Source organism: Bombus terrestris, chromosome 8, assembly GCF_910591885.1.
Source record: "Bombus terrestris chromosome 8, iyBomTerr1.2, whole genome shotgun sequence".
Taxonomy (NCBI): Eukaryota; Metazoa; Arthropoda; class Insecta; order Hymenoptera; family Apidae; genus Bombus; species Bombus terrestris.
The window spans coordinates 9,800,249-9,812,590 of NC_063276.1; the positions used below are offsets into that span (position 1 = coordinate 9,800,249).

The following is a 12,342-nucleotide window of genomic DNA, read 5'->3' on the forward strand; positions in this document are numbered from 1 at the left end:
TCCTATTTTTATTTTCATAACATTAAAATCCTCGGATATAATAATGGTACACGTTGTAACAAAATATAAAACAACGTATTTATTTATTGACAAACAATTGTTAGTCAGATATATGATTTATTTTTAATTACGGAATAATGTAAATACTCTTCCACTTAAATTCTTTGCTATCATATACATCTAAGGTATTTTAGAAATGTGGATGAAAGAGGGAGAGATTACTCGTTTATATATACAAAATTAAGCATAAAATAGTGACAGCCACGAAACAGACATATTTCTGACGATAACTATCGACACTTGTAAGTACAGTTAGAAGAAAATTCTAAAAAAAATTAATACAGATCTCATAACCCTTATTTATATATGTACAGAGAAACTGCGAGTATTGTCCATTTTCTTAAAAAAGTAACAATAAGTCTTACAATTCCAAAAATCTATGATCATTCATTAAAAAGGTTGCAAATTGCATTTAATATAAGTTTCGCGATGGCTGTATGCCCGAATGTGTTATCGATATCAATATTTATATACGTTCTTTTTTTGTTTTTATGAACGGAAAAAGAAACATTATTCTTCATATATGCATAAAACTTTTAATTGTTTTTTATTATAACCTTTTTGTATTAAAATTATAATACTGTTTAAGTAGTGATTTCGGAGACTTCATACAGAACGTAAGATTTGCATTAGGCAAAACCATCGCGAACACAATGATGCGAAAAGTAATTTTTAATTTGTCTGATCTATGTACATAAACGTAATGGCAGTTACTTAAATTGTTGAAATATTTTAACCAGCATTTATCGCTGTAGCTATATACTTGAATAAGAGTAATAAATTTATAAATGATTCTGTAAGAATGATAGCAATGTAGTTTCATAATGTTTACTAGCATCCAAACTTCTGAGGCTATGTCTTTCATTGGGGTAAACTTGCAATTGATATGGTTTTCCAGATTTTATAAGAGCATTAATCAATTGACTTGTGTGGAAAAAGTGTACATTTTCGTCTATAAGCCCATGAATGATCAATAATCTATTTTCTTCATCAGGGAACTTATCCACATACGTCAAAACAGAACCAGACGTGTATCCATGAGGATTATCTTGTGGTAAATCCATGTAACGTTCGGTGTATCCAGTATCATAAAAATTCCAAGAAGTAACTGGTGCACCGGCGATAGCTAACTGAAAATTGTACGTTTCGATTGTCGAATTTGCTTCTCTAAATATATATGTATGTACAACTATGTGTATATGTATGCGTATGTGTATGTGTATATTCAAAATTTTCGAATCAAAGAAGATACCTTAAATATTTCTGGATATTGTATTAGGCCCATAAGACTTAAATATCCTCCATAAGACCAACCATGAATTGCTACGCGATTTAAATCAATGTAACCAGTAGTTTCCGCTAACCATTTTAGTACCTCGACTTGATCGTTTAATTCAACGGATCCCATTCTGTGCTGCAAATGACTTTCAAATACTAAACCTCTGTGATGCGAACCACGTGAGTCGATTAACACTACACAATAGCCTTGAGCAGCCAACATATGCATTCTTAAGTGCCTCATTCCCTGAAATGTGTGAAATTATTAAAGGAATAAAATTTAATTTATCGCTTTATACTTATATCTTTAAAATGCTTACTTTGAACGTATTCGATACCAATTGTACTTCAGGACCACCATACACGTTCAATATCGTGGGATATTTTACACCAATTTGAAAATTGTGTGGTTTAAAGATCATTGAATAAATAGTGTCGTTAGATGATATTTTATATGTATAAATTTCCGGAGAAAATAATTCGGATTCCAAGGCGGATGGTTCTAACAAATAACCCACAGGTGTTAGAGAAATACTTTCTACTGTCCAATCTGATTGTGATATTTTAAATACCTAAAAAACATTGATTGTCACAAAGATTCACTTAATGTCTACTCTCACAAAAGAATCGTACTTGACAAGTTGGTAATGTCTTGATGGAACTGTAAACAGTCACTAGCATTGTGCACTCCTTATTAAAATATATACTATTATGACTATAGCCCGGCCTGGTAAGCAGTCTCACTTCCAACGGACGACGGAGAGATACAGCATAAACATGCTGTTCTAGTGGACCCTCGCGTAAACCGCAAAAGTAAACGATTGAATTAATTTCGTCTACCCACAATTTTTTACCCAGAACTTCCCAATCTCCTTGGGTCAAAGCGACTTTGGAAGTAACTCGAGGTTGCAGAAAAATACTATCCATCTTATCCAATGGTTCTTCCACTTCGTTATTTAAACCTATAGGAAGAGAAATGTAGAGAAAAATGTATTATTTCAATCTTAATAGGTAATTAACCGTCACTAAGACCATTTGCTACTTTACCTGCTATGCTAGATGTAATGAGGTATAGGTGTCTAAAGTCAGATTCTTCGCTGCCCCAAATAAGTTTTACTTCCGTTGGGTCGTCGGATGGTAGAAAATAAAGGAGATCATTAACATTAATCCAAATTGAACTTTGCTCAGAATATATTACTTGAACACTCGCCGATGATGGTGTAAAGTGATTTTCCGAATTGTACACATTAGGTGGTGGTTCGCAAAAATTATCTATCGATAACAGAACTAATTCCAGCCTTTGCTGCTTTCTGTCCAACAACTGCACCCAAACACTATATTCGTACAATATTTAAGAAGTTATATTCATAGAAGCGAACGATGAAATACAAATTCAGAAAGTTTCCAACTTACTATTGTGCATCAGGAGTCCATCCTACTCTTACCATGTATTCCATCCATGGAAACATAATATGCAATGGATACTGGAGTTCTAATATTTCAATATCAACAATTTGTAATGTTTCTGTTAATCGAAATTGCACCATCTTAAGATTACTCCTGGCATTAGGTGTACCAGCCCTGGGAAACCTGAATTCATCTATATCTTCGGAATTTGACGTTGACGGAAAACAAAATATTTTTACATCGCTTTCATCGATTTCTTCATATACTATTCTATAGGTACCATCGTTGGATTTCGGCTGCCACCAATAGCCGATATATCTAAATAAAAATATCATATTATAAAAAATATCTGCATAAAGCAAACATTATACCACAACCTGTATTATGCCACCAACCTAGTAAATTCCTCTTGCATTACGTAAGAAGGAGTTCCTGCAGTGAGAGGATCATTTGCTAAACTTCTGCTACCTTTTCTTGCATGAGTTAATCTTACAGAAGAACCTGTGATACTATGGGACAGGTACAGGTCGCCTGAGCACGTATGAGCAATTAATGCATTATTCCACGGACAGATTTGTGGACATAATTTTGCACCTGATGTTGACATACGAATTTCAGATGGAAAAAGAGGTCCGGCCTAATGTATAAATACGTTTACTGTCTTATTATCCTAATTATACATAAAAATGGAAAGCTCTAGAGAAAAATACCATGAATCCTGTGTCTATACATTGATAAAGGCTGCTTGCAGCTGGAAAAACTAATTTTCCACTGTCTAGATGAATCTCATAACTAGTAATACCCCATGTAGCTAATCTTTTCCTTTCCCATAGTAACTGTTCTTCTCTCGATAGCCTTTTGGTACTTGAAACACTGCAAATAAATTTTCATATAGTCATATAATTAGATTTAGAAAAGTAGTACCTTGTTTTGTTTTAGTAAAAGAGATTGCATTACGTTTGAAAATTTGCTTCTATAATGGGTTGCCAATGAAGCCGATAACCATTTGCATGATCTGAATGTGCAATGTCCACAAATAATAACGTTGTTTCCCATCCATTGCTTGGACTACTAAGAAAATATATCCTTGTTCTAAAAAGAAGATACACACAATTTAGAAAACATACACTACAAAAATGGATAACTTTAATAATGTAAGGGTTATGTTACTATTTTAGAAGCATTTCTTACCGCCCATCTGGTAAAGATCGAAACGTTATAGATCCAGGCACAGAGCCTACCGATACACCGGACAATTTCCTACGTAAATCACTGACGACACTTCTCAATTCCGACCAACTTCTTTGCGTTACAGCGATGTCAGTTAAAATCCGGTCGCCCCCTTCGTTGCAAGTCTCCATATTTTCTCCGTTCTTACCTCCGTTTCTGATGTCATTCATCAAGAAGACAGTACTTTGAAAAGATCATATCAAAGAATTTTTCAAAAACGGTACCGCATCGTTGTAAATACCAGAAAATCTGCGACAACCGCGGATGCAGCTTATTCTTAGGTTATGTCCGTGGATAGTTCTCACTTTCACCTACTCCCCAAACACGGCCTCTCCCTCCCCCTTCTCTCGACAAGCCCCACGACATTAATTTTGCGAAATCGTCAGCACAAGTTTCGATCTGTTTTTAGTAAATACGGATGCCAAAAATTCTCAGTCACCTATAACTAGTTCTCAACTAGCGTGACAATCCTATCTATTGGCAGTCGTTAGAAGTAGACACCCATTGACACGGAAAAACGACACGTGAAGTCATACATACTGTATTATAAACACGGGGAAAGTAATGGATATTCTCTCTTTGTTGTCTTTTTTTCAACAAGACAGTGCTCGTTTTACCTTAACAGAAAGTAATGGTAAAAATAATTAAACAAACATAGTTTGCCTTGATCTTTTCGTTAATTTTTCTTTCCTCATTAATTTGCTTCGCCTTCAGGTAACGTTCTCCTTTCTTCGCTCTTAATCGCAACTGACATGCAATGCACAACTCGCGGATTCCTCAACGTCAGTGATTCTCAATGATAACTTTCAAAAACAGTTATTTACTTGTTGAAATTTAAATATCACTTCATTTATTTGTATTATTATATAAGAATATCGAACTTCATTGTACACTTTCTGCCACTGTTTCTCACATAAGTGCTATTATTAAAAACATAGAACAATTTCAATGAAATAACATCGTTAAGAACACTACTATGAATATTACTTCGTATAAAACGTTAAGCAGGATTAAGAGAAGAAAACATTTAACGCTATATTATTTTTCCAGTTTGCTTCTGACTCCCTTCATTTCTCGAGGCTTGAATTACGATTCTAAAGACCACGTACGTTCTGATATTAAATATTCAATGTTCACCTTCTCCGATCCTCCCGTTCTTTTTTTTTCTTTAGTTTTTATACTTACTGGAATAGTTTTTCTTTTTATTATTATTATGTTTTCTCATCGAAAGGTCGAACCTTCGCAAATGTTTAATCATGCTTTTCAAAATGCTTGCTTAACAAACATATTGATTGATTTGTCCTATACAGCAATAACTCATGTTCCAAACACGATTACAACAGAAAATCGTTCAAAAGGTACGATAACAAATGAAAAACAAACAATCCTTAACGACACATATTCGCATAACGTCAAAACTGTTATGATCTCCTCTTTTATTGAAACTTTCAAAGTAGGTTATTAACGATAATTAAAACAATCTATTACCAGTTTTTTATCGTATTTATTAGACGTAATGTCATTTAGTTTTGGTTAATTGCAGAAATGAAAGGATGATAGGTCGCTTGAGAGTTCCGCTGTGTTTCCTAATGCGCCGCCCATACAGCGAGCCTGTAGTAAAGTTTGATTTATTCACTTCCGAAAAAATCAAGAAGAATTGGTCGGTAAGACTATTAATTGCCTTCACATAATCATTACGAATGCGATTATAATATTATACTTAAAGAAGTTATACGATAAATGAATTAACGGCAGATATATTTAAGCTACTTGATTGTAATAAACGTTGGATTGGAACTGAATAATTTCACCTAACACGTACGGGAATTCATGGTACGAATAATTAAATGTGAAGATGAACGTTAATGTCTCTTAATTTATATTCTTTTTAAGTTTCTTTATTTGCAATTAAAAGTTCGACTCTTTCAAGCTTGTAAATTATTATACTGGGTAATATGTACAGAGTGTTTATCGATCACTTATTTGAAAAACAAGGATTCTTTACGAAATCGTATACGTAATAATTATAATCATTTTTTGATAATGAGCAACGGTGAGAGATTTTCATAACAATTTGTTGCTATATACGAATATTTAATCGTACAAAAAGAAAATATGAAATCAAGGCCTTATTGCGCATATTGCGTTTATTTTATTAGACTATATATGTATATCCTTGTTGTCACTATTTCCAGAAATACTTTTGCACGTTCGTATCGTATTGCAAACTGATAAATAGAGGGTCGCTTGTTTCTTTTTATTTACTTCAATTTCGAGAAAGCCGAGCGGATGCGGTATACTTCGATCGAGTTCCTCTTCGGTTTCCCCACATACATATACATGTATATGTATACAAATATACATCCTTAACGTCCATTTCGTGCGTCGATACAACATTTCTTTCATTTTGCACGCTCACACGAAATACATACTTGGCTTACGAGCGAACCCCTAAAAGCTCGCGTAAATATCGAATGCATCGATTCGGTATTAAACAACAGGTCGTTGAGTAATAATCTAAAATTTTCATAGATGATCGACGTTTATGTGTTTAGCTTCCACAACTGGTTATTTTCGTAACATAATCGCTGTGTCAGTTTAATTCGGTCTTTCTCCTATGTGGAAATATACTGAACTGTATCGAGACAACATTGAGCGTGTATTTATAAATTTTATAATGTTGACATTACTAAAGAAATTCAACAGAATTTAAGCATAACAAAATGGATTATTAATACTGAAAAGCACGTGGAAATAACTAGAACTCGTGCAGAATATAGACGACGAAAGGCAACAGACAAACAGAAGATTCACAGGACGAAGGAATTGAAGCAACGTACAAAATTAACAAAATTAGCCGAAACATAATCGATACCGTTAACACAAAATCATTGCTTGAAAGACGAGAGTACACTTAGACTCTTGGTATATTTTCTACAGTTAATTTGTATACCTATATCGACGCCCACGATCAGAATTTTTTCTCCATCGTGATCTTACATCAGAAGACGAGATTTGCGGTTTCTCCTATTCATTTGTGACACTTTATCGTTAGACATACATTTGTGACGAAGCACGATTTATAAAAATCTTTATCAATGACCCGATCGAGCTATTTACTAAAAGAAAATTTAATCCGACGACGGCCTAAACCTAACGACCTTCGATTTTTAATTAAGCGAACGCAAGTGTTAATCGAGGTAAAAGCGCAATTCGGACCACGAGATACGAGGCGACGTGTATCAGCCTGTTTATTTTTAAAAGATCGGTAGCGATGGCGGTACTAAACCGAAGATACGAGGTTGGTTCCTTTTTGCCCTTTTTCTTGCCAGCTATAAAAATTTCTGCAGGGTCAGATGTCGCCTATATCTCAGAGATGGTCGACGCATAGAGGTAATTCCGCGCACTTCTTTTCCCCCCTTTTTTCCATTCGTGGCCATCCTATCAACTCTTCTCGTACATTCATCGTCGTTCTCTCTCTAAATTATCGGCTGGAGACTCGGAAAAAGTTTGGTTGCTCGCAACGTTTCTTAGCACGCGGTTCCACGTAGCGCTAGAACAGAGGAAAAGTAACGAAGAGAGAGAACAGAGCAGCCGACCAAGCAACCTAAGGGCATCAAAGATTTAAGCTCCACATCTCTTTACCCCGTCACTCGTCTTTTGCGCTCGTACTCGTGTGGAGTGTCTCTTGCCTATCCTCCTCTTCACCCGCTCCCTGTCTCGACTCTACCGAACGAGTGAACTATTTATCAGCAGTCTGAAACAAGTTACTGCGAATGTATATTTCGGTGGAGTAGCAGGGACACGTCTAGGTCTCACGTCCCTCTGTAAATGTTTGAAAAATTCCGAACAACCTAGCCAAGTTAGGAAGAAACAATTTCGTAATCGTAGAATGTCAAAAAAATAATATTAACGCGGATATCATTCGAGTTATATTTAGCGGAACATCGTCGATAGCAGAAATATCGCATCACGCGATCTTTTTGTATATCTTTTTGTGTCCAAGGTTGAATAACGATTCGAATTAAGCTACGTTTTCTTACAAACTTCAAAGTTTGTCCAACTCGTTTCTCGTTACGAAATTACTTGTTAAGCTAAGTATGTGAATAGAATATTTCCTAGTCTGAAAGTGACAAAGAAGAGAAACGTTCACGTGGAACGTGGTTCGATCGTTCAGGAATCACGATAAAATGGAATCTGCGACCGATGGTTTAGATCCGGCAACAAACGAACAATAAATCGCGAAGAGTGACTGTGCAAGGAAAGAGGTAGGAGGCTGGCTAACCACCCTTATGAATTGCTCCACTTCCCTCTTAAGCTAATATCGTTCCGCAAACGGAGACTACTTACGGCCACTGATCCGTTTAAGTAATGCAATTTTATGCCTAGCTAAAGTACCGATAAACCGGAACAAAAATAGCGACATCGATCGATCGATCGGTGATATCATCGTTACTATTATCTCGACGCGGATGAATCGTTTGCCAACGCAGTTTTCATTGCAAATATTCGTTTCCTTTTCAAAGTGTACGATGTCGAGAGGCAAGTTTCGTTATGAGAAGCGCGTTACCGTAATAAAAATTTCACTTACCTTTATCGCTATAATTCAGTCAGTTACGACACCAAAACACAGTTTCCTCGGTAGTAGTGGTGGTAGCAATAGTTGCCCATATTTTCGGACGGAAGATAAATAAATAAAAAATCATTACCCACGCGATCGTAGGGGTCGCGTGACCGGGTTTCGTGACGTAGGTACTCCTCCCCTAACTGACGAACGAGAACAAAGAACAAAAGGAAAGACTACCAACTAAGAGCTACTCCGTCTTTCTTTTCTCTTTTTCTTCTTTTTTCTTTCTTTCCAAAGAGATGGCTCTTTTACACGTTTTTCCGTTTGTTCGCTAATCTAGCTATGCCTTTATTCGTACTTTCTATTGCACCGTACGCGAGATATCGATTATGGTACGTGTCAATTACGCGAAATAAGACGCGAGACGACATGTTTCGTCTGTATAATAGATCCATTTTTTACTCGGCTGCAGAGTTAAAGGAGAGAAGAAAAGGAATGGGAATGGGAAAAGACACGATACATCGATGATAGGCTAGGAAGGACGGTACATCGCAAGCGTGGCACGAGGGATGCGTATAAATGTCCTTTGCTCCCTCGACTCGCATCCGTGGGGTGAAAATATGCCCGGTTGTCTCCTCATATCGCTCCGTTCCGTGTTGTTGCGATATCAATCGATGGAATAGGATATAAAAAGGGAAGATATAAAACGCGCGAGACGAACTTATGTTATCGAATAACGATGGGCATCGTTTTCCCGCTGGGTACGCCTCGGGACTACTGATTCCGTGTGCAGCTGCTGTCGATTACTAGCTTTCTTTAAACCATTCCAAAAAATAGAATTTCTAGAAGAACCCGTAAGAGCTAAAAGCTTTTCTACGTTATGTTTAAATATGGATAGGAAATATTATTTAATCGTTGCGCTCCAAGTTATTTCCAGAAATGATTTTAACGTTAACAGATGAAAAAGAGAGTTCGATAGAATTTATTCGACGAATTTATTCGATGCAAAGCGAAACAAGATTTTACTCGTAACTTTTTAAATAACGAGATACTGATATTATTCTCGAAATGTTTCACGGAAAGTCGTAATAAAGAGATAAAAGTCAGTCTGAAATGTAAATCACTTAAAGCAGGAAAGTTGAGCTAATTTTGGTAAAAGAAAAAAAAAAAAAAAAAAAAATGATTAAAGTGGCGAAAATGGGAGGTACTTCAATTGGACAAATGAATTTCCCGCGGAAAGTGCATCGATCAAGCACCGCTGGATATTTCCTAATATCTCTGGAGGTAGGATCAACGACAAGGGCACGGAGAAATTTCCGGGCAGGCTTTTTCCCAGAGCGGTCGCAATTTAGTCGACAGGGGCGTACATAACGCGTACTCTTGGGGGTCCAAATATCGATTTCCTTTCTTCCCGGTTTCCTCTGCTTCCTTTGGACCTTCGATAAACCAACGACGTGCTCGGAAACCTCTTGTAGTGTCATTTGTTATTTCTACTTTTTTTTCTTTTTTCTCTTAAAAAGTATCGTCAAATAATTTTACTTATTAATATGTACTTAATCGATGGAAATGTAGTATTTAAATAAATAGATATACATTGGTTGAATTCTATTGTATATACAATTAGAGTGATAATGGTGATAATTATGGCAATAATAATAATAATAATGACGATGATACTATAATGTAGCAATATATGTAATAACAATGGTAGTGGCGGAAATAAATATAATAAATATACAAATAAGTTCTACGCTTCAGAAATGAATAGTTGATAACGTTTTATTTCACTCTGTTGCTCGTTTCCAATTGTGTGTTCCTTTCATGGGAAATGGACAGGTCTTCCGCGTACTCCGATCTGTCCTTCCGCTTTCCTGTTTCATCTTCTCCGTTCTTTTCGCCCTCCTCTTCTTCTAAAAAAGGCGTGCTATCCTACGGAAGTCGGCCAATCCCCCTTTTTAATTTTTAACTCTCAAAATCCTACACTAGTCGCGATTTATCACGAACTTCTGTAGATTCCAATGTGACTAGAAACGACTAGATTCGAAAATCTGTTGGTTCGAACGACCCAACGATATCGACGAGAACGCGTCTCATTATTCGTTGTTCTTACGTAAATTAGACAAATGTATAAATAATCATAAAGCATCATCCTTCGTGTAAAGTTCGCACAAAGTTTTTACGTACCGTGTTTTCCTTTAGCATTCTTTTTCATTAGCAATCTGCTTCCATAGATAGCATTTTTTTTACATATGCATATATATATATACTGTATTATTATATATATACATCATATATATTATCATATATATATATATATATATATATCATATATCATATATATATATATCATATATATATATATATATATATATCATATATATATATATATATATATGATAATATATATGATAATACAGTGACGGTATGTACAGATTTTGTACTCGTTTGATATACAAAAGCGCTTATATCTCTAGAGTTTCTACAGTGGTGCCTCTGTCGAACAGAACGATTTTGGATAACGATACAAACGGTCGCGAGTTGTACACATCGCTCGATACAATCTTCAATCATCGATGATTCTTTCACGCTTATTCCGCATCGATTCCTTTACACTGTATTTCTTAACATAGCTTGAGGTAATTCGATGACTCGCTAATGCTACAACATCGTAACAAAATAAGTCTTGCGATGTTTGGTCGAGAAAAGTGGATCGCAAGGTTCTCGTATGAAAAAAAGACCGCCGCATCGTTCTTTCGATCGAATATATTCGTAGGATAGTATCTCTTTCCCTGAATCTTCCGTTTTCGTGGCACGAAAAGCCAATTTAGATAGAGGCCCTTTATTTTCCCTGTGTATCCTCGCGCATCGCTTTCGCCTTCCGTTTCTCTTCGCCTGCAAAATGTCGATTTTCGTTCGTTGCTAGGAGAATTGCGAGCCGCCAGCCCGATAACGTATTATAATTACAAAATTCATCAAAGCAGTTTCGTTATCACATATAAATATATGAACGAGTATCGTTTTGGAATGTCTGGTTTTTTCGGGACGAGAGCGTTGCGTATTAATTCGTCGTATTCCTAAATTGACTCGTCGAACGGTTATCGATAGAAAATTTTGTTCAACAGCCTCGTACGCGAATTAACGCGTGCACTCACTGTCGCCCCGGAATCGTTGTAAACTGTCGTAAATGTAATATCAAAGCGATGCATACTCGCATGGAATAAATTTCACTCTTTCGCACAATTATTCGCTTTCTTTTTTTTTCCTCCAATTATAGTTCGAAATGGTTCGCTCCTCGTCAACTTTGTACCATCGGCGGAACAAAATCTTTTTTACTAATCGAATTAGGCCAGCCCTCGTTCGAATTAACCCGCGTCGTTGCTGAACTTTGGGCTACCGAGGGAAATTGAGCGCATCATCGAGTTCGATCTCGCTCGTCGAGCAAGCATTCGATCTTTCTTCACGGGTAAGATTCAAGGTATACGCGTTTCTCTGGTCGCGAAAAATCCACAAGGAAGATCCACTCAGCTTCCATTAGCATATCGCATGCTAACTCGTGTTTTCGTTGGTGAACGCCACGCGATACGCTCGTTCTTGGAAATTCGTTGCAGGAACGGGATCGAACGCCTTTGCGGCGTTTCTCTCTCTTTCTCTTTTTTTTCTTTATTCCTACGGGTTTACCATTGTCCAGATTTTCGACGAAAATACCTAGTTTCTCTACCTAGATTCTAAACATTATCCATTACGTCAGCTGCAACTATGTCTAAAAGTGTGTAAATTGTTTCAAGTATTAAAGGGTGCTA

The 12,342-nt window shown here is 36.3% G+C and overlaps 2 protein-coding genes across 3 annotated transcripts in view; one reads left to right on the forward strand and one right to left on the reverse strand.

The window, feature by feature from the left end:
• Positions 1-64: 64 nt before the first annotated feature.
• On the reverse strand, positions 65-5,107 carry LOC100643676 (dipeptidyl peptidase 9). The gene is made up of 10 exons (XM_012319890.3): positions 3,937-5,107; positions 3,703-3,837; positions 3,456-3,618; positions 3,141-3,382; positions 2,752-3,063; positions 2,386-2,672; positions 1,972-2,300; positions 1,659-1,910; positions 1,313-1,585; positions 65-1,190 (listed from the first exon to the last, which is right to left on the reverse strand). Exons 1-10 carry the CDS (start codon positions 4,143-4,145, stop codon positions 843-845), a joined length of 2,550 nt encoding a protein of 849 aa, XP_012175280.1. The 5' UTR covers positions 4,146-5,107; the 3' UTR covers positions 65-842.
• A 57-nt stretch (positions 5,108-5,164) lies between these two features.
• The window catches only part of LOC110120235, a 51,800-nt gene continuing 44,622 nt past the window's right edge, over positions 5,165-12,342 (forward strand). The window contains exons 1-2 of one of the 2 annotated variants that reach the window (XM_020868221.2): positions 5,165-5,428; positions 5,519-5,639. In XM_020868221.2, coding sequence (XP_020723880.1) covers positions 5,529-5,639 — 111 coding nt within the window. In that variant the 5' untranslated portion in view covers positions 5,165-5,428; positions 5,519-5,528. Of the gene's footprint in view, positions 5,640-12,342 lie in introns of both variants that reach the window. The other variant, XM_048407998.1, reaches the window with a different exon arrangement.

Bases quoted from the DNA above. Each gene is read 5' to 3' on its own strand.
- LOC100643676 (XM_012319890.3), bottom strand. From the start codon at position 4,145: ATGAATGACATCAGAAACGGAGGTAAGAACGGAGAAAATATGGAGACT. The intron at 2,673-2,751 runs GTAAGTTGGAAA...GTACGAATATAG, and splicing joins TGGACTCCTGATGCACAATA to TGTTTGGGTGCAGTTGTTGG. The intron at 1,586-1,658 runs GTAAGCATTTTA...CACACATTTCAG, and splicing joins TGGTATCGAATACGTTCAAA to GGAATGAGGCACTTAAGAAT.